General features: G+C 36.9%; 2 protein-coding genes across 2 annotated transcripts in view; one reads left to right on the top strand and one right to left on the bottom strand.

Moving 5' to 3' along the window:
* Positions 1-19,766, bottom strand: LOC107586955 (cyclin-T2-like). The gene is made up of 10 exons (XM_016274526.1): positions 19,552-19,766; positions 18,852-18,933; positions 18,504-18,632; positions 7,605-7,665; positions 7,457-7,519; positions 6,884-6,929; positions 4,500-4,663; positions 4,124-4,194; positions 3,328-3,975; positions 1-1,453 (listed from the first exon to the last, which is right to left on the bottom strand). Exons 1-10 carry the CDS (start codon positions 19,710-19,712, stop codon positions 1,190-1,192), a joined length of 1,689 nt encoding a protein of 562 aa, XP_016130012.1. The 5' UTR covers positions 19,713-19,766; the 3' UTR covers positions 1-1,189.
* Positions 19,767-21,199: 1,433 nt separating this feature from the next.
* The window catches only part of LOC107586956 (transmembrane protein 163-like), a 48,359-nt gene continuing 46,696 nt past the window's right edge, over positions 21,200-22,862 (top strand). Inside the window, exons 1-2 of the mRNA XM_016274527.1 lie at positions 21,200-21,557; positions 22,523-22,642. Of these exons, the coding sequence (XP_016130013.1) occupies positions 21,365-21,557; positions 22,523-22,642 (313 nt within the window). The 5' untranslated portion in view covers positions 21,200-21,364. The remainder of the gene's footprint in view (positions 21,558-22,522; positions 22,643-22,862) is intronic.

The following is a 22,862-nucleotide window of genomic DNA, read 5'->3' as shown; positions in this document are numbered from 1 at the left end:
TCTGGTGAAAGGAGGTTACAACAGCACAACAGGAGTCTACGCCACATCTAGAGTGAGTTTCTCCTTACTATCCACATCCAAACCCCTTCAAAACGCTCTTAAAGCTGTTTTAAGAGCACCGAACAGAGAACAGGAAGTTGACTGCAGGCTCGTTTGAATGGCAGCCCACTTATTAACCAATCAGAATCAGCAGCCAGTGCGGGGAGAAGACAGGAACAGAAATCGAATCTTAAATACAAAGATCATAGGAAATGGGACAGTTAGACACAACCTGCTGAAATCTCTATCGTACAGTTTTAAGGCTCAACGTACACCACGATGAACAGAGCAGATCCGCTGAGAATTCTGGGATGCGATCTTGACCATTCAAACATGGCACACGAAACAAAGAAAAAACGCCCACTTTCTTCTTGCCGAAAAGCCATTTTGCTTTCCACTACTGTAAAGAGTCAAAAAAAAAAAAATTACAAGCATAAGGTCTTCAAAATCATAAGACACAAGTTACTACGCAAAGGACCCTGGGCATGATGTTGTCATCGGTTCAGTTTTCTAAAAGAGGGTAACATAAAAGATAACTTTACAGTACATTAAAATTTACAATATATGGAAAGCGATATAATGGAATCTGTGTACAGGCATTTTTGCGAAATTTCAGCTAGAATTTTGCGAAGTTACGTTTCGGCTGACATTTTTCGACTTTAGGAAACTCCAAACCTGAGCATTCGTGAAATATAATTAGACAGATATATCGATACAAATAAGAGTGAACAGATATCTGCACCTTCATTTTGTAAACAGTCACACGTTTCTATTTTCATCCCTTTGATAAACGAAAAACAAAAAAACAGTGAATCAAGCATGAAGAACATACAAATATTCACTTATCACATTGCGTTTTTCCAACTAAAACTGGTTAAAATTGCCAGAGGCATTTCGCAATCTCTTTAGCAAGCTGTACGACTCTACGAGGTTTTAAAATCGTAAATTTGCAAATGTTGTTTACACAAAAACACTGTTACAACCTTCACTTTGTAGTTTTTTTCTTTAAATTCAGTGATAAAACATGATTAAATCAAAGAGACACTATGACATGTAACGGATGAGTGATTCTTGCATAAAATTAGTTCAAGAACGAAAATCGTAAGTTTTTTTTTAGGTTTTACGTAAAAACGTCAGTTTTTCCGCTAGTTTAGAAGTTGTGTGCATTTAATAGGGAATCAAGCATATTAAAAGTGTCTTCATAATCCATGTGTGGACCGTTATTTATTAAAGCAGCATTGGGCTCAGAACTCTGCCCCTCCCCCAGCCTCCTGTCAATCTTTGCCAACTGGGCGTGGCCTATAGGTTGACTGATAGATACGGAGGCAGAGGAGGAGTGGCTCTTGGAAGATCGGTGAGATTTGGATGAATGGTGGTGATGGTGGTGGCTACCGTGCGAGTCGTGTCTCGCCATTTTGTGTGACGAATGTTCGCGATGTTTCTCACGGCTCGAGCGTAACTTTATAACTATTAATATATTTTGAAAAATTAAGACAACGCCGTTTGATAAGCAGTTTAGTTTGAATTACATTTAAAAAATATCTTTAATAGACGAACATCAATTTACAATAAAAAAAAATGATAAGTATTACTTTAAATTTCACAACCATTAAAACAGTAATAAGATAAGACAACACATTTTGATAACCAATTTTCTTGGATGTTTATTAGACAATCCAAAACATCATCCATACAGACTCAGATCTAATTCTATAATAAAGAACTGTGGCATTCCAAATAAAATACAATAAAAAAAAAAGACAGAAACCTAAAAGTTTCGTACAGTTCCAACGGTGGGCAAACACTGAGGCACAAACCTTTGGTATCTGGTGAAAGGAGGTTACAACAGCACAACAGGAGTCTACGCCACATCTAGAGTGAATTTCTCCTTACTATCCACATCCAAACCCCTTCAAAACGCTCTTAAAGCTGTTTTAAGAGCACCGAACAGAGAACAGGAAGTTGACTGCAGGCTCGTTTGAATGGCAGCCCACTTATTAACCAATCAGAATCAGCAGCCAGTGCGGGGAGAAGACAGGAACAGAAATCGAATCTTAAATACAAAGATCATAGGAAATGGGACAGTTAGACACAACCTGCTGAAATCTCTATCGTACAGTTTTAAGGCTCAACGTACACCACGATGAACAGAGCAGATCCGCTGAGAATTCTGGGATGCGATCTTGACCATTCAAACATGGCACACGAAACAAAACAGAAAAAATGCCCACTTTCTTCTTGCCGAAAAGCCATTTTGCTTTCCACTACTGTAAAGAGTCAAAAAAAAAAAATTACAAGCATAAGGTCTTCAAAATCATAAGACACAAGTTACTACGCAAAGGACCCTGGGCATGATGTTGTCATCGGTTCAGTTTTCTAAAAGAGGGTAACATAAAAGATAACTTTACAGTACATTAAAATTTACAATATATGGAAAGCGATATAATGGAATCTGTGTACAGGCATTTTTGCGAAATTTCAGCTAGAATTTTGCGAAGTTACGTTTCGGCTGACATTTTTCGACTTTAGGAAACTCCAAACCTGAGCATTCGTGAAATATAATTAGACAGATATATCGATACAAATAAGAGTGAACAGATATCTGCACCTTCATTTTGTAAACAGTCACACGTTTCTATTTTCATCCCTTTGATAAACGAAAAACAAAAAAACAGTGAATCAAGCATGAAGAACATACAAATATTCACTTATCACATTGCGTTTTTCCAACTAAAACTGGTTAAAATTGCCAGAGGCATTTCGCAATCTCTTTAGCAAGCTGTACGACTCTACGAGGTTTTAAAATCGTAAATTTGCAAATGTTGTTTACACGTTTACACAAAAACACTGTTACAACCTTCACTTTGTAGTTTTTTTCTTTAAATTCAGTGATAAAACATGATTAAATCAAAGAGACACTATGACATGTAACGGATGAGTGATTCTTGCATAAAATTAGTTCAAGAACGAAAATCGTAAGTTTTTTTTTAGGTTTTACGTAAAAACGTCAGTTTTTCCGCTAGTTTAGAAGTTGTGTGCATTTAATAGGGAATCAAGCATATTAAAAGTGTCTTCATAATCCATGTGTGGACCGTTATTTATTAAAGCAGCATTGGGCTCAGAACTCTGCCCCTCCCCCAGCCTCCTGTCAATCTTTGCCAACTGGGCGTGGCCTATAGGTTGACTGATAGATACGGAGGCAGAGGAGGAGTGGCTCTTGGAAGATCGGTGAGATTTGGATGAATGGTGGTGATGGTGGTGGCTACCGTGCGAGTCGTGTCTCGCCATTTTGTGTGACGAATGTTCGCGATGTTTCTCACGGCTCGAGCGAGGACTATGACGGCTCTTACCGCTGCTGCTACTTTCAGACAAAACCTTGATCTTCATTTTCAGTTCTTCTTGACTAGCAGAACCGTTTTCCAATGAGGAAGGGTGGCGCCGTTTTAGTGACCCGCTCTTTAACGATCGTTCCGGTACCTGCTGTTGGGAATACTTTACCCTGATTGACGAAGACGGTTCGGACGATAAATGTCCGTGTTTTCGATGCTGGTCGCTTTCCTCCTCTTCGTGTCTGCGTCGTTGCTCTAATTCGGCCGCGTGTTTTTCACGGTATTTCTCTAGAGTGAGTTTCTGAGAGGCGAGAGTTGCTGAGGCGTGTCCGTTTTTGCTCGCCTGCGCCCCCTGGAGCGCGAGGAATGCGTCTGCGCTCTGGGAAATTGGTGCAGGAAAGCTGAAAGCAGAACTCTCCAGGTCCGACAGGCCGTTGAGTGACATCGATGCCCCATCCAATGGGAAAGAGGTGGATGGTTCAGAATACATGCCCCCTCTGATGTCACACATGCTCCCCATCAATGAACTGTCCTGGCTCAGAGTTGTCTGGAAGGAACCGTCTAAAGATTGGTTGTCGAGTTTTGGTTTCTTAGCAGCTTGATTGGCCTAAAATGAGAACCAAAATAAACAAACTTTAAAACTGGTCCATTACTTGACTGCTTGATATTAAAATGTTTATCACAAAAATCTATTATGATTTTATATTTCATTTGGTGTAATTTTTTTCCATACAAACAAAAGTATTTATACATACCCACCAGTTTCTGATTCTTTTTAATCTGCTTGGTGTTTTTTCCAAGATCTGGAGAAACTCGTGAGTCAGGTCTACAGAAACAGAGGACATACAAAATATACAGAATATTAATACATAAAAATCAAGGTGCAGCAATTACTTGACAAAAATGTAAATTTGAAATGCAACCCTTCGAGAAAGATAAATTTGTCTAGCAAATTAAAACAAATAAAATGAGTAATTACAAAATAAATTAAAATCAAAAGTATTTTCCCTTTAATTGTAAACAATGTGAATTAAATAGATTTTTAATTGATTCTAATCTAAGTGATTTTTTAGTTTTTAGGTAACCATAATATAAAAAAAATTTGTATAAATGTTAAGTTGTTTGACTGACCATCAAGCAGCTGCAGAGTCACAGCTTGGTCTACATATTCCCACCAATGTTTCCCATTTGAAGAGACGGGAATCTCCCAATTGGACCACTTGCAGGCCAGGTGAATACAGACACATGCCACCACTGTGGGTTTGTGCTGCAGGCAGAAGGTAGTAAGGTGCAAACTGCAAGAGAGACAATAACACAAAACACAGAAAACACTCCATTACAAAACAGAAGACATGAGAAACTTTCCTAAGATCCTAACTTCATAATCTTAAATTAATTTCCATTCTTCTTAGTTTATCAGAATTATCATGATTATGTCAAAGCTGATCATCCAGTCAGGTGTGTGTTTGCAAGAACGTTCTTTGTCTGGTCAGCTGTAAAACAAAGTTGTATGCAATTTATGAAACAGATTCAATCAGTAAAATACAAATCAACTCAATTAACATTTAAAGTGTGGCATCAGTGTAAGCAACACCAGTGCCGGGTTTCTGAATCCCGATCCATTTCTCAATCGAAATTGCTCTCTCTCAGCAAGTGGGCATTAACAGCAACTCAACTTCCTGCTGCGTTAATAACCATACCGTCTCAAAGTCATCTTACTGGCTTAAAAATGAACTTTTAGTCACTAAATCGGTGACAACAGAACATGAGACTTCAATGTAATCAATCAGAATGGAGTTGTTTTAGATTGGCTAATGAAACGCCACCTGATTGGTTAAAGATTCAGGTTGCTAACACAAAGGTGGCAGTTTGGATTTCAAAAAGGGAGCTGAAGTAATAGTGTGCCGGAGGAAGTAAGCATAGGAAGTAATTAGAACACTGGAGAAAATAGTTTTAAAATGAAGTAAATATTAATGGCGCTTAAAGGAATAGCTTATCCAGAAATTAAAATTTCCTGAAAATGTACCCCCTCTCAGGCCATCCAAGATGTGGATGTTTGTTTCTTCATCAGAACAGATTAGGAGAAATTTAGAATTACATCACTTGCTCACCAATGGATCCTCTGCAGTGAATGGGTGCCGTCAGAATGAGAGTCCAAACAGCTGATAAAAACATCACAGTAATCCACACAACTCCAGTCGTTTAACTGACATTTTGTGAAGCAAATAGGACGGTTTTCACTTGTAAACTGTGCTTGATCTGCGCATATTTCTCTCCTGATTCAGACGAAATGACTTTTTCACTGAAGAAAGCAATATTATGGATTATGGACTCATATTACAGTCGGAAGCATCAGTTTAAGGTTAAAACACTTTAATGATAGATTTGTTTGAACACACAGCTTTTCACTTTCAACAGCTTTCACTGGATTTGTGCAGATTACTTGTGGATTGATGTTTTTATCGGCTATATGGACTCTCATTCTGACGGCACCCTTTCACTGCAGAGGATGCATTAGTGAGCCAGTGATGTAATGCTATATTTCTACAAATCTGTTCCAATGAAGAAACAAACCCATCTACATCTTGGTTGACCTGAGGCTGAGAACATTTTCAGAAAATGTAAATTTTTGATGAGCTATTCCTTTAAAACCAACAAAATAAAGTAGTTGTCAAGCCACAAAATAAAATATCAATAATGCATCATTTAAAAAAAAAAAAAAAAAAAAAAAAAAAAAAAAAAAAAAAAAAAAAAAAAAAAAAAAGTAGATAATAGATCAGGGGTGCCCAAACTCGGTCCTGGAGGGCCGGTGTCCTGCAGAGTTTAGCTCCAACCCTAATCAAACACACCTGAAGCTAATCAAGGTCTTACTAGGCATACTAGAAACTTCCCGGCAGGTGTGTTGAGGCAAGCTAGAGCTAAACTCTGCAGGACACCGGCCCTCCAGGACCGAGTTTGGGTACCCCTGTTCTAGATCAACTGCAATTTTAAGCAGAAATATTAATATTTTTATTTAATGTCAAGGGTATGACAGCAAAAACCTCTTTGAAAAAAAAGTGAAGTATCCTAAATAAAAATAAAATACTTTTTTCTTTATTTTTATGATTTTTTTAACTGTAAATAACAGTAACAGTAATAATTGAAAAATAAATATAAAAATCAAAATTTAGACCAAAAAGAAACATGAAAAAGAAAGCACTCTCTGGTACTTACCGTGACAATCTCTAAGTTTACACCTTTGAACTCTGAGCTGATATTCAGGCTACCAATTGAGTTATTGACCTATGCACTCTCAATCAAGATATCTCTATTAGCACCTCTACACTCCAGGCTGTGTATTCAACCTTCTGTGCCAACAGCAAGCCCTCCGTACATTACACCGCACTGCGCCGGGCAGGACAGCAAGACACCCCGCCCAGGCGCGTGAGGGCGTTGGACACAGGAAGGAGAATCCTGCCTAATAGGAAGTCATAGGGTGCCATGGCAGTGCAACAAATAGGGGTCAGGGTAACAACCTGTTGGTAGCCATGAAATAGGAGGTCTGGGCCAAGTCCTTGCTCGCTGAGGGGAGAAATAGAGAGAGAGAGAGAGAGAGAGAGAGAGAGAGACAATGTTGGATTAAAATTCAATTCATTTTGACTTTTTTTCCATTAGAAATGTATAAGATTACCCCCCCACCCCCCAAAACAGAAGTGCTATATTACAATAAATAAACATTTATATTATACATTACCATTTAAAAGTTTGAGGTCAGTAAGATTTTTAACGTTTCTGAAAGAGGTCTCTTATACTCACCAAGGCTGCAATTATTTTTTTATAAAATACAGTAAAAACAGGAATATTGTGAAATATTATTACAAATTTAAATAACATTCCTACTTTAATATTTTAAAATGTAAATTTGTCCAAAGCTGAATTTTCAGCATCAGTGTCACGTGATCCTTCAGAAATCATTCTAATATGCTGATTTGCTGCTCAAGAAACATTTCTGATCAATGTTGAAAACAGTTGTGAACCAGGAAAAAGAAAAAAGTAAAGAGCGTGAAAGAGATGAAGAAAGACTAAGAGCAAAAGTTGGAAGCATCTACCTCGCACTAGCTGGGAACATCTCACCACATCTGTGTGTGGATGATCTATTGTTATCTCAAACCCTGAAACAAAATCACCGGTTAGACAGGACTCATGTGTTCACTGCTTTCATAAAGTACAGATTTATTAGCAGATCCTCTAACTTACCAAGTGTCTGCAGCACTATAGCCTCCAGCAGCACCAGCTCTTGAGCCTGCTGGAGGTACGCCTGTGGATCAACACAAATCACACCTGCTCATTAGAGGGGTCTGGTCCCAATGCTTCTGATGATAGCCCATCAATTTGTTTATAATGTATAATATATTACAGAGATAGTTCACCCAAAAAAGAAAATGCTATCATTAATTACTCACCTTCATGTCGTTCCAAACCTGTAAGACCTTTGCACAAATTAATGAAGCTACGAGAACACTTTTTGTGCTCAAAGAAAGCAAAGCATCGTGGCACTGTCGGTAATGTGTGTCGAAGACTGACACCGATGAGCAGAGATTACCGAATAAAGTCATTATTTTTGCTTTCTTTGTACACAAAAAGTATTCTTGTAGCTTCATAAAATTACGGTTGAACCACTGATGTCACATTGACTATTTTAATGATGTCCTCCTTACTGCCTTTCTGGGCCTTGAACATGGTAGTTGTGTTGCTGTCTATGCAGGGTCAGAAATAGGGGTGGGAGAAAAAAGAAAAAAAATTTGCGATTCTCTCTTCAATATTCAGAATCGATTCGGAGCTTGGGTTTTCCCCCCCCCGCAAATGGCATGCAGTCTGGAATGCAGTTTGTATTAGATGCACGAAACTCACGTATTGACAGACTTTCACGTGCGCTTTGTGTTTGATGTCCTGAAGCTTGCGGCTGCGGTTAAATGCATAAATACTTTTATATGAAATTGATGTAAATACAGTCAGTTATGTTTTCAGAGCAGGACAGAACATCTGATTTATCGAAATAGATCTGTGCAATAGTGTAAATGCAGCCTGTTAAAGCAGCCACTGTCTATGATCTCATCAATAATAATCAAATGGCAATAATTCTGAGGAAAAAAGAAAACCCCATAACTAGCCTATTGTCTGTAAACTTTCGGATAATTAAAGAACACTTATTTTAAATAATTAAAATAATTGTTTTCAAAAGACTGTTTATATAATTTAAAAAAAATGTATTTGATATAAAATTGATATGAAAATGTAGCCATGTGCAGTAATATTGAGAACTGAGAATGTGACGCATCGTGATATTGAGTTGATACTGACAATCGTAACTGAATCGTGAAACCAGTGAAGATTCACACCCCTAGCTATTTTAAAGATGGCAGTGCTCACTTACAGAGATTCCAACTATAAACAAAAAGCATAGAAATTGCAATTTTGGTTAAAATATAAAATTGTAAACATGTATTTGGCACAGCAGAGGAATTTATTAGGGAAAAAAAAATGTAGATCAAGAATCGCTTTGGAATCGGATCGTGACTCCCAGAATCGGAATCGGATCGTGAAGTACCTAAAGATTCCCACCCCTAGTCAGAAAGCTCTCAGATTTCATCAAAAATATCTTGATTTGTGTTCCGAAGATCAACAAAGGTCTTACGAGTTTGAAACGACATGAGGGTGAGTAATTAATGACAGAATTTTGGGTGAACTATCTTGAAACCTTGAGGGTAGTATAGTTTTATTTTTTTCAATTGTTTTAAGTCTTTTTTTTTTTTTTTTAAAGCATATTCATTCTACTAACCTCATTGTGCATGACTCTTCAGAAAGAGTAAAAAATATTTTCATAAACCGTCAATGCAATAAAATTAATACAACCATTTTTTAAATAAAAATTGTTTTGTTTTTTGTGGGTATTATTTTAGCTTTGTATTTTTAAAGGGGTCCTATTATGCTCTTTTACAATGTCTTGATTTTGTTTTGGGGGTGTACTAGAACATGTTCTCATGCTTGGTGGCTCAAAAAACGCATTCTTTTTCATATAATTTACATTACAATACTTTCTCCCCAGTCTGGCACAAACGGCTCGATTAGTTCCAGGTTTGATGAAGGCCCGTCTTCTGAAAAACGAAATGTGCTGTGATTGGTTAGCTGTCCCAGTGCGTTGTGATTGGCAAAGAGGATTGTGCAGAACCTTTGCACGCACGGATATTGCAAGACATATTAGAGTGGTAGCGTTATTGTTATTTTTTTTTGGCTAAATCACGTTTTAGATATGATGTCAGCATCCGCTTAAAAATAACTGCATTTACTATGTACAGAGAAGTGCATATGTATTGTTTATTGTTCTTTAATAATAACATTATAAAATGAATTGCAGTGAAACTTGAATTTATTTATACCATAGTCTCATAATTGAAGTGTAAATTCTGCAGATTACATCATTGTCCAGTATTGTACTGTCGGCAATTTATAAAAACGTTTTCCTAACTGTAACTTCAGGGCTCCAGACTCAATCCTCTGAACCACTGATGTCACATTGACTATTTTAATGATGTCCTCCTTACTGCCTTTCTGGGCCTTGAACATGGTAGTTGTGTTGCTGTCTATGCAGGGTCAGAAATAGGGGTGGGAGAAAAAAGAAAAAAAATTTGCGATTCTCTCTTCAATATTCAGAATCGATTCGGAGCTTGGGTTTTCCCCCCCCCGCAAATGGCATGCAGTCTGGAATGCAGTTTGTATTAGATGCACGAAACTCACGTATTGACAGACTTTCACGTGCGCTTTGTGTTTGATGTCCTGAAGCTTGCGGCTGCGGTTAAATGCATAAATACTTTTATATGAAATTGATGTAAATACAGTCAGTTATGTTTTCAGAGCAGGACAGAACATCTGATTTATCGAAATAGATCTGTGCAATAGTGTAAATGCAGCCTGTTAAAGCAGCCACTGTCTATGATCTCATCAATAATAATCAAATGGCAATAATTCTGAGGAAAAAAGAAAACCCCATAACTAGCCTATTGTCTGTAAACTTTCGGATAATTAAAGAACACTTATTTTAAATAATTAAAATAATTGTTTTCAAAAGACTGTTTATATAATTTAAAAAAAATGTATTTGATATAAAATTGATATGAAAATGTAGCCATGTGCAGTAATATTGAGAACTGAGAATGTGACGCATCGTGATATTGAGTTGATACTGACAATCGTAACTGAATCGTGAAACCAGTGAAGATTCACACCCCTAGCTATTTTAAAGATGGCAGTGCTCACTTACAGAGATTCCAACTATAAACAAAAAGCATAGAAATTGCAATTTTGGTTAAAATATAAAATTGTAAACATGTATTTGGCACAGCAGAGGAATTTATTAGGGAAAAAAAAATGTAGATCAAGAATCGCTTTGGAATCGGATCGTGACTCCCAGAATCGGAATCGGATCGTGAAGTACCTAAAGATTCCCACCCCTAGTCAGAAAGCTCTCAGATTTCATCAAAAATATCTTGATTTGTGTTCCGAAGATCAACAAAGGTCTTACGAGTTTGAAACGACATGAGGGTGAGTAATTAATGACAGAATTTTGGGTGAACTATCTTGAAACCTTGAGGGTAGTATAGTTTTATTTTTTTCAATTGTTTTAAGTCTTTTTTTTTTTTTTTTAAAGCATATTCATTCTACTAACCTCATTGTGCATGACTCTTCAGAAAGAGTAAAAAATATTTTCATAAACCGTCAATGCAATAAAATTAATACAACCATTTTTTAAATAAAAATTGTTTTGTTTTTTGTGGGTATTATTTTAGCTTTGTATTTTTAAAGGGGTCCTATTATGCTCTTTTACAATGTCTTGATTTTGTTTTGGGGGTGTACTAGAACATGTTCTCATGCTTGGTGGCTCAAAAAACGCATTCTTTTTCATATAATTTACATTACAATACTTTCTCCCCAGTCTGGCACAAACGGCTCGATTAGTTCCAGGTTTGATGAAGGCCCGTCTTCTGAAAAACGAAATGTGCTGTGATTGGTTAGCTGTCCCAGTGCGTTGTGATTGGCAAAGAGGATTGTGCAGAACCTTTGCACGCACGGATATTGCAAGACATATTAGAGTGGTAGCGTTATTGTTATTTTTTTTTGGCTAAATCACGTTTTAGATATGATGTCAGCATCCGCTTAAAAATAACTGCATTTACTATGTACAGAGAAGTGCATATGTATTGTTTATTGTTCTTTAATAATAACATTATAAAATGAATTGCAGTGAAACTTGAATTTATTTATACCATAGTCTCATAATTGAAGTGTAAATTCTGCAGATTACATCATTGTCCAGTATTGTACTGTCGGCAATTTATAAAAACGTTTTCCTAACTGTAACTTCAGGGCTCCAGACTCAATCCTCCCACTGGTCGCTCCTTTGCGACAAGCACGAGCACATGATTTGGTCGCAATCAATGCATGCTGATGAACTTTAATCATAGTTTATAGTTATATGGAAACGAAAGTGGTTAACATTCAACCTGTTCTTTTTCTTCAGTATTTGTGATTTGAATTTTGTGAACGAGAGCTCCTCTTTTGCTATGTTATAAGCCGGTCTTCGGATACTTTCACTTTCGAATTCGTGATCTTGTCACGTTTTACAAGAAAAGATCATTTTCTGTTTTGCTTACATCTATACATATTAAAACTTTTTAAGACTAAAACAAAAGATGGATTCTTTGTTATTCTTAATTAAAAAGCACAACAACAACAATAAAACAGTAAGATACAATGACAAACTAGCAGTTTCGTTTGCCATTTGATGTTTCTCATAGGCAACAGAAATGGCAGAGCTTATGAGTTGAACAATGCGGTGGTCGAGGACTGCGCAGTCTGGTCGCCGTCTGAAGCCCTACATATTTACATTCATAATTATTCAGGTGCATGTATAATAACTGCGTTAAAATTCACAGCAAGTTATGGTTGTAACGGTAAGCAAAATTTCCCACCGGTTAATCGTCGTGTGACAACATCGGCAATAACGGTATCACCGAGGGGTGGGGGGGTTCGTTGGAGTTTTCCCTCTTTTCCTCGCTTTCCTTTGCTTTTAAATAGCTTAAATACCCATGAGCATTTTACTTTCACTTTCTAATTAGCGTCAATTCGGCATCTATTAACCGAACTCACTTAAAAATAGAACTTTCATTAACAAAATGAATAAAAATACATCATGCTATAGGCCTAATATAAAATACCAAATAATTTACATAAAGTTTAAATATAAAAAAACTGAAAATCTGTGGAACCAAATAAATAAGAAACATAGAACGTTTATTAGCAAAACGAATAAAGCTCGGAGGCACGGCATATGTTAAAAATAAAAAATAAAAAAAATTACACAGTTTAAATAAAGTAAAAAATGAGCAAACACCAAATAAACCAAATAAATAAGAAACTAATTGAATGTTAGTTTCCAAAATCACCTTTGATAAATGGCAAAAGTCAACAGGCTTTTCAAAATCCAAAATATTGCCAAAAAGGCGCTTTTGCATTTGTGACAAAAACAGCGAAAACTTGACGCTGCAGCAGCACTTCGTCGTCGTGTCTGATGCACTCAACCAAGCTTTCTAACCACGGCCTCGACCCTCCCCACCCCCCCAGAGGCGGATTTCTTTTAATGATATTCTAATGAGCCGCTTTGTGACATCACAAATCCCGGAAACCAACGCTGTAGTCCAAACGAGCCGTTCGTTTTAGTTCTTGAAAAGGGATTTTTAAAAAACGAAAATATCTCCCTTTGGAGTGGACTTTGAGATTTGTAACTTTCTAGATCTTTATGCTCAAATGTACACACTGACTAAAATTCAAAAAGTGAAAAAGCATAATAGGACCCCTTTAATAAATCATGTTTTAAATATTTAATCATGTTTTACACATATTTCAAAAGTCTATTTCTTAAAGACAATATACAATCAAAAAGAACCCCGTTAACATTCATTATAAATGCTCCTACACTTAGTCTGCTGGACTTCACAAAAACAGAGGAAAAATGTTTATATTCATAATCTATCAATATCAAAAGCGATGCCCAACTCCATCCACATATTTATATAATTTTTATAAATTAAAAACTTTTTTCCCTAAAAACAAAGTAAAATCAAAGTAAGCCCCCTTTACTTTCATTATGAATTGAAAAAAGAGGGGAAATTGTTTGTTTTTAAAATCTAGCAATATAACAGATTTCTGTGGAAAAAAAAATTTCAGGCCATCTGAATTGAAAATTATTAAATAAACTGCAAAACAATAAAGTCCAGTCCTACGAAATATTCAGCTTCACTGAGAAATGACATTATGCAATCTGAAGCCCCTGCAAATGTCACTTAATGTTGTCTTTATGTAAATTTAGGAAAACATCAACTCTATGGCACAAACATCTTTGTTTATACATTTATCTGACTGATTGCCATAACTGTCAAAGCATCTATCAAAAATGACTCGCCATGGCAACGAATTAAGCGGAGAGAGAAATTACATTACCCAATAAGTATGAAGATATTTTTGGTGCGAAACAACTGAGCGTCTGTGACACGGGATTTTGAAGTTGTAGAGAATAGCCACATATGTGTATCAGTACATTTGAAGTCACAGACAAAAGTTGCAAACTTGTAGATTTTTTCTCTCTCCCACAAACACAACAGTAACACCTTCTCGAATCCTTCGTTGCAGGTGCACAACTCCTATTCTACGAATCACAAATCAAGAAACTCGTACGCTCTTGTTTTGCTACCATTGCTGCAGTGAATATGGTGCAAAACACATTCACACACCTGCATCAAAAATATGAAGTCACGGACGGATTTTGAACATCCGCAAATCAGTATGTGAGTTCTTGCAATGAGATTTGCACACTTCTAGAATGTTTTCTTACATATCTTTTTTCTTGGATGCTTTTTCTAGCACAAACACAACGGCGTGCATCTGCTACTATGAGCCTCAAACCTGTTTTTCGCTTGCAAATGACAAGTTTCGCGCACGCTCTCTTTTGCACCTCATATCTGTGTGAAATATGGTGCAAAAGTGATTTGTGCATCTGTAGAGGCAACGGCGGGCACTGTTCAGAGATCAAGAGAATTTTGGCCAATCAGGAAGAGCTACACTGTTTTTGTTTTTTGTTATTCTTTATAGTTCTTCGTTTTTTTTATGATCAGGTTTGTGGATCTAATCGTCTGCAACATCGGGGGTGTATTTTGGAGCCATCGTGACGTCATAAGCTGATAAGTTAAGTTATACAGTTATCCGAATCAATCAGGGAAGCATAATAATTCTAAACTGCCTTTTTATCGCAGACATGCGTTACATAACAGCGAGCTACCGTGAAAATAGTAAAGAAAAATGAGTTAAGAAACACCGCTGTTATGTATCTTTTATACATCTTTTGCATTTTATTTTCAGGTTGTGATCTATTGGTCATGTCATCAGAAACGGAGGTGTATTGGGAGTCTTTTCTTGTGATTGCATCGTAGAGGTGGTAACAACATCAACTACTATACATTAGCCGAGTTAGCCACTGGCTGCTGCTCTTCACTAACCCACCGAACGGGTTGTGGAGGAACGGACTAGCAATATATAGGAAATTTGGCTAACAAATATTATGAATGTTGTTTATTTTAAGTTGTTATTGTACGGTAGTTTCTTTTCTGACCATAAAGTGTAATAACACTAACAGGCTATTGTGACTCTGTCTGTTACAGGAGATTTCTCCAAGCAAAAACATGGATGCTGATCTATGAGGGGCAGAATCATCATGTGGCCAGCTGTCAATTTTATTGAAATTAGGTAACCCAAAATACATTTGATTTTACATTATATTTACATCCATGCATTTGCCAGATGCTTTAATCCAAAGCAACTTGTGCTGCATTAGGTACACATTTTATTAAGTTACCCAAACAGTACTTTCAAGTACTTTTTGTTTTCTAGTTTGTGGTCTGGATCATGTCATCTGCAATACATTCTAGATGGAGCCTTTTCTTGTGATTGCCAACGTAACAGTGATAACATCAACTTGTAAGTTAGCCGAAGTAAACTACTTAAAAGTTTTTTTTTTTTTTATCATTATACAATCCCTGGGAATCAACTCTATTTCAGCAATATAACACTAAGCTCTCAATGGCAAAGGCAGAAAGGTTAATTCAAGCATTCATGACCGCAAGGTTAGATTATTGTAATACTTTATTGGGTGGTTATTCTGCACGCTTAATAAACAAACTCCAGCTGGTCCAAAATGCAGCAGCTAGAGTTCTTACTAGAACAAGGAAGTATGACCATACTAGCCCGGTTCTGTCAACACTGCACTGGCTACCTATTAAACATCGTATAGATTTTAAAATCTTGCTAATTGGTTTAGCGCCTCATTATTTGAGTGAGATCTTATCACATTATAGTCCTCCACATCCGCTGCACTCTCAAAACTCTGGCCATTTGATAATACCTAGAATATCAAAATCAACTGCGGGCGGCACATCCTTTTCATATTTATCTCCCAAACTCTGGAATAACCTATCTAACGTTATTCGGGAGGCAGACACACTCTGTCAGTTTAAATCTAGATTAAAGACCCATCTCTTTAACCTGGCTTACACAACACACTAAAACATCTCTATAATTCAAATCTGTTAAAGGATTTTTAGGCTGCATTAATTAGGTCAACCGGAACCAGGAACACTTCCCATAACACCCGATGTACTTGCTACATCATTAGAAGAATGGCATCTACGCTAATATCGGTCTGTTTCTTTCTTATTCCGAGGTCACCGTAGCCACCAGATCCAGTCTGTATCCAGATCAGATGGTCACTGCAGTCACCCGGATCCAGTCTGTAACCATCCCAGATGGTGGATCAGCACCTAGAGATGAGACCAGGACAACTAGATGAGCCCCAGAGAAGACCTCGTCTCCAAGATGGCCATCGGGACAAGATCACGGGAACCAGACGATTCCTCTGCACAATCTGACTTTGTTGCAACCTAGAATTAAACTGGTTTCGTCTGGCCAGAGGAGAACGGCACACTATTTCGACACACTATTTCCCTGTTTAATACTTTGACACAATCTGCATTGTAAAAAGCGCTACATCAATAATGAGGACTTGGTTCTACTGTTTGATCTACAGAAATGCATTATAAGGAATGGAGCTTTAATAATTTGTGATGGATTATCAACCAATTATGCACCTTCCTTGTAGGTGCGTTCAGATAGTATATAGTGTTAATTCATCTTAAAGCACATACAGCACTAAGCCTGACAGTTGGGGTAAATTATGTCAACACTTATTTGAAATATATATATTTTTTGTGCTTGCAGGTTCATTCCGAGAATCAACCCTGGTGGCACCAAATGCCATTTAGAGTCACAGATCAGATGGAATTCAGGAAAGAGGGTGCAAAGAAAAAGCATCAGCCTGAATCCCCTAATGGCGTTTCTTATCAGAGAGCTTGTTAGCTTTGCCAAAATTACTGAAATTTAACAACACAAACTACTTTTTAATGCATTTTATTCCTGTAAAGCCTGTTTTGCCATGCTACAGATACAAAGTCCCCAGAGGACTGTGGTGATTGATACCCTTTTTTCAGCTAGTGCATTTTGTATTTTTAAAAAGAAAATGTTCAACAGTTAAAAAGAATATTATAAATACAAATGCTAATGAGTTATTGTGATTTTTATGGGGTTGGAAACAAATATGGTGTATAGTGTTGTACCACAATTGGATTGTTTTATACAGGTAAAAAGTAAAAAAAACTGAACAGTACTAATACTGACAATACAGTAATACTTCAAATGAAAATACAGTAATACATCCAGCTTACTGTAAAATTCACAGCAATCTCTTTACAGTGTAGTTTAGGAGCCTATCAGTTGGCACCCGAACGAGCAGGGGGGGAAATAAAATAAACACTTTCGCGAGCATCTTCCAGACCTGACAGCAGCAAATACCAATAAAGGTGCATATTCTTTCTTTTCAGAAATCACTCACTCTTATACTGTACATTTGTTGTTAATTTAAATATATTAACAAATATATTTAATCATCTTGTATATGATACTCTCATAATAATCGATTTAATTAACGGGTTAATCAATCTTTTATAGAGCCTCTTTGTGAGTTGAAGCAGGGATGGGCAAACTTGGTACTGGAGGGCCACTGTCCTGTAATTGAGCTTTAACCCTACTCAAATGCACCTCTACCAATTAACTTAGTTAGGATTACTAGAAGGCTACAAGGTAGGCGAGTTTTATCAGGGTTAGAGCTAAACTCATTTAATACTTGAAATTATAAACAAATGTACAGTATAACCGTGAATGATTTCAAAAAAAGAAAGAAAATGTACCTTTATTGGTTGCCGCTGTCAGCTCCAGAAGATGCTCGCGTAGCTCGTTTTTTTTCTCCCTGCTGATAGGTGCCCAAACTAGCTCTTCTTGATTGGCCAAAATTCTCTTGATCTCTGAAGAGTGCCCGCTGTTGCCTCTACAGATGCACAAATCACTTTTGCACCATATTTCACACAGATATGTGCTGCAAAAGGGAGAGTGCGCGAAACTTGTCATTTGTAAGCAGATTCAAGCCGTTGTCACTATGTAGTTGTGTTTGTGCAAGAAAGGCAACCAAGAAAAAAATTAAATAAATATATATAGGCCTATATGTGTGTGTGTGTGTGTAAGAAAACATTCTAGAAGTGTGCAAATCTCATTGCAAGAACTCACATACTGATTTGCGGATGTACAAAATACGTCCGTGACTTCACATTTTTGATGCAGGTGTGTGAATGTGTTTGGCACCATTTTCACTGCAGCAAGGGTAGCAAAACATGTGAGCGTACGAGTTTCTTGATTTGTGATTCGTGAATAGGATCTGTGCACCTGCAACGAAGGATTCGAGATGATGTAACTTGTGTTGTGTTTGTGGGAGAGAGAAAAAAATCTACAAGTTTTAAATCTGCAACTTAAATCTGCAACTTTTGTCTGCGAGTTCAAATTTACTGATACACGTGTGGCTATTCTGTACAATTTCAAAATCCCGTGTCACAGACGCTCAGTTGTTTTGCACCAAAAATACCTTCATACATAAGCCCCCACACTCACATTGCTCTTGGTGTCCAGCGGTGGGTCGTGAGGGTTCAGGCAAGCATGTGCTACTTTAATAACGTGTTCAAGTTTCCTTGGTTGCTCCTCCACTTTAGCAGCCAGAAAGAGTGTGGTGGGAGAAATGATCTGATCGAAGACAGAAGAGAACTATTATAAAATTTAAAATGAACACAAAAATCAATAAACAACAGGGTTACGTATGGGTCTAGTTCTGCCATTTAAAACAAGAGTGAAATCCTGAAAGATCTTGAGCATTAGTGGGTCAACAAACACATACAAATGAAACAAATACGAACATTTTGTACAATCAAATCATAAACAATTAATTTCAAAATGCATACTCACATTTCTATGGAACTTTGTAAAGGAATTAAGCATGTAAAACCGGTGCATATAGACGATTGCTGTGTTAATTGTGAGCTGGGATCTGCACAGTTTCATCAAGGAACAAAAACACTGCAAAAGAAGCTATTATATGTAATATAATACAAAAATATAATACTCATAAATCATAATCTTCGTAACTATCACTCAAAATCACATTAAACCAGCTCATAGTCCCAAATTACACTAATATAGATATTGCACTGAATAATCATCTATAATATAAGAGAAAAAGAATAAAATTACATATTTATAGACAATAACACAACATACACATCTTGTGTTTATCTATTATCTTACACCAGTCACGTCTAAATCACTCTTAATCCCCTAAAAGACACACGAAACTAAATTATTATAATTAAAACCATATGAAATTAGGCAAAAACCATAATAGGATAGATTTCATTTAAGTCACCAAATCCAATTCCTGTCATTCGCACGCCTGTATTTCACACATTCGCTCACTTTATACCCCCAGAATACACTTTATAACGCATTTAACACGCCATTTATGACAAACTTGTGCGGTTGGTGTGAATTTGAACACATTAAAACATCGCATTTGATCCGCCACTTTTTTCGCTTGGTCAAAAGCGGCAGCGTGCTAACGTGCTAACGGCTAACTCCCTCACAACGCTGCTGTTTTTGTGAAGGATACACGTTTAATCTCTGGCCCATGTCCTGGATTAGGTTGGCGGCTTGCTGTCGGTACGAAAGCTCGCGGTCGGGCTCGACTCCGCTGCGGCGGGACGGCGTGTTTTCGAGCTGTTCTCGGGTGAAGAGCCATTTGCTGGAGCCCCGCTGATCCGCCGCCATCATCCCGCCCGCTTCCGCCCGCACCGCGCGCTACATCCCCGTGCCGTCACCGAGCGCGGCAGCGACGCGAAGCGGACGGAGGCGGCACTGCTCTGCGCAGAGACACACGTGACACATTGAGCCTATTGATGGGAATCTACAACGATTTCGATAGCTGACGATCAAACATAAAATACTAAACACTTTCACGTTGTCATCTTGAATAATAGAAGCATCACATGAAATGTGATTTTTGTTCTGCTAAATATACTTTTAACAGTCTTACTACACTATCAATTGTGCTTTAGGTGTAAATGCAGGCAAGGTGATTTATGTTTCATGTTGTGGTTTATAATGTCATTATTGTAGCTTTTCAAGTAATTTATCAGGGGTTTTATATAAAAATGGTGCTGTTTTGTGATAGTACTTTTTTTTTTTTTAGATAATTCAATATTTATTTAAAATTTGATATGTTTATCATTAGAATTGTATATGTATATAACTTGAATGTATTATAACTTTGAATTGTATATGTATATTAGTAATATGTATAATTTATTTAAATGTATAGTTATTTAATATCTTAGATGATTTTACAAATAGGCATATAACTTTTATTTTATATATGTGTGGGTGTATACTTTTATATAAAATACAATTATATAATATAAATTATGAATATTATTAATAATATCTTGAAATGCATTTTTATTTTCCCATTTTAATTTTTCAACATTTGTAATTTCACAGACCTTTAGAGTTCAGCAAAGAACTGCAATAGTGACTTTTTTACACAAGATGTCGCTAATTTCACCTCTACTTTGATTTGTAATTACTTTCCATTCAAAATACACACATAAAACCTTTAACAGTAAATATCTATCTATCTATCTATCTATCTATCTGTCTGTCTGTCTGTCTGTCTGTCTGTCTATCTCTCTATCTATCTCTCTGTCTGTCTGTCTGTCTGTCTATCTATCTATCTGTCTGTCTGTCTATCTCTCTATCTATCTCTCTGTCTGTCTGTCTGTCTGTCTGTCTGTCTATCTATCTGTCTGTCGCTCTATCTATCTGTCTGTCTGTCAGTCTATCTGTCTATCTGTCTATGTTTCTGTCTGTCTGTCTGTCTATCTATCTGTCTATCTGTCTGTCAGTCTATCTGTCTGTCTGTCTGTCTGTCTGTCTGTCTGTCTTATCTATCTATCTATCTATCTGTCTGTCTATCTATCTATCTATCTATCTATCTATCTATCTATCTATCTATCTATCTATCTATCTATCTATCTATCTATCTATCTATCTATCTATCTGTCTGTTCCCTTCAGAAGTACTTTATTCAAATAAGTAGTTTCTGAAGGAGTTCATGTGTGAACTATTTGTTTTATATGAACAGATGGTTGTTTGATCACACGTCACCAGAGCTCACAGATGGATTTTCCATATTTCCACTATTGTTATTTAACAATAATATCCTAATAACAGTTTTCGAAATGTTTGTAAGAGCGAGTCTGTTTGTAAAGTGCGATTTGCACGTGTGTGTGTTTAATTAGCGCGTGCGTGCACGCTTGCGCGAGCGATGCGCTGAACGCTCTCCAGCAGTCGCGTCTCCTCCGCTCGCGTGCAGGTGTCACATTCCTCGGATGCTCGCGATCATTTGAACCCGGGACCCTATCATCATGACGGACCCCTCCTCTGCTGCTGACCCCACTGCTGGTCCTGCAGACCCCGGTCCTGATCCCGTTCCTGCTTCTGCTCCGGATCCACCGGTGTTGGGTTCAGCATCGACTCCTGCGAACGGACACCATCCGAGCCAAGCAGACACTTTCAACATGGAGCAGCAGATGAAAATAGGAGAGCCGGACGACAACGGTACGAGTTTGGCTTTAAACACTTTTGACACAGACTTTAGGGGTTTATTTGCGTGGAAAAATACATATAAAGCGGAGCTCGGGGCAAGTTGTCACATTTCTCAGGTTGGTTTTATTTCTGAAAGTCAGAGTTTCTGTAAAGACACAAAAAATAAAGTCTTGACTACAGAATATATAAGGGAAAAAAACAAACAAACAAACAAATAAATAAAAAAGGCCATCAGAAGAATATAGATTTCAATAAAGCGGTAATTAATTAGTCTACAATGTTTCGTTGACACTGATTTGAGATGAATACCTTTTTTAAAGATGAAATGACGTCTAAATTATATATTAAAAAGTATGTTTCACAACATATATGTATTTAAATGTATTATAGACTATTTAATGGCGAAATTGAATTGCAATAAATGAAAAATAGTTAAATAAATAAAAAATATTTGATTACAGGAGGATTTAAATAGTTTTTATAAAAATAAATGTAAAAAAATCAAATTAATAAATGAAAATATATACAGTATACAGTTGTTTTGGCGAGCAGAAAGTGCCATTTATTTATAGTTTGAAGTTAAAACATATTAATTTGTGTGACAACTTGTCAACTTGACAACCTTATGCTTAGAATGCAGATTCTAATTAATTATATAGTTGATTCTTTTCTGAATGAATTCTAGTGCGATTCTATTGAGCACAACAGCTACAACTGTAGTTTTGAGAACAAAATTCACAAAATCGATCCTGATTTAAGACAGTTTTGAACTATAGATGCTATAAATCAACATACAAAACAAGCATTTGCATTATTCGACTTTTTAATCAAAACCTCATAGTTGCTGAGATATTGTGCTTGTGACAACTAGCCCTTTATACACTTTATGGACTTATTTGTGAATAAATCCCATTGAGTTCCTTTGAGATGTGAAGAGATAACCTGACGTAAGCTAACCGAGCGCTGTCCCTCAGCAGGACTCCTGGAGAGCAGTATGCGTCTGAAACCCCAGGAGGCCCAGAGTTACAGAAAAAAGGCATTATGGGTATCGTGGGTCTCCATTGTGGTGACAATGATCTTAGCCATCGCTGCGTTCAGTGAGTATCCGGACCCTCTTCTCTAGAGCATAACAGGCCCCTTAATGATACAGACCTGTATGATGTCATATCCTGTTTTGAAGTCGATGTAGCTTTAGTCTTTTGGGACTTTCTGATGCAGTTGTAAAGAACGAATTCAGAATCGTTTCTGTAGCAGTTTGATTTTTACCTTACAGTCTAGAGTATACACACACATATAATATATGAATACAAATATTTA

The sequence above is a fragment of the Sinocyclocheilus grahami genome, unplaced genomic scaffold (assembly GCF_001515645.1).
Source record: "Sinocyclocheilus grahami isolate Dianchi unplaced genomic scaffold, SAMN03320097.WGS_v1.1 scaffold87.1, whole genome shotgun sequence".
Classification (NCBI taxonomy): Eukaryota; Metazoa; Chordata; class Actinopteri; order Cypriniformes; family Cyprinidae; genus Sinocyclocheilus; species Sinocyclocheilus grahami.
Note: the sequence above shows the minus strand (reverse complement) of the source record. Positions and strands in the feature narration are given on the sequence as shown.

Coding starts and splice junctions, on each gene's coding strand:
- LOC107586955 (XM_016274526.1), bottom strand. CDS start 19,712: ATGATGGCGGCGGATCAGCGGGGCTCCAGCAAATGGCTCTTCACCCGA. Junction 7,520..7,604: donor TATAGTGCTGCAGACACTTG/GTAAGTTAGAGG, acceptor ATTTTGTTTCAG/GGTTTGAGATAACAATAGAT. Junction 6,930..7,456: donor ATGTTCCCAGCTAGTGCGAG/GTAGATGCTTCC, acceptor TTCTCCCCTCAG/CGAGCAAGGACTTGGCCCAG.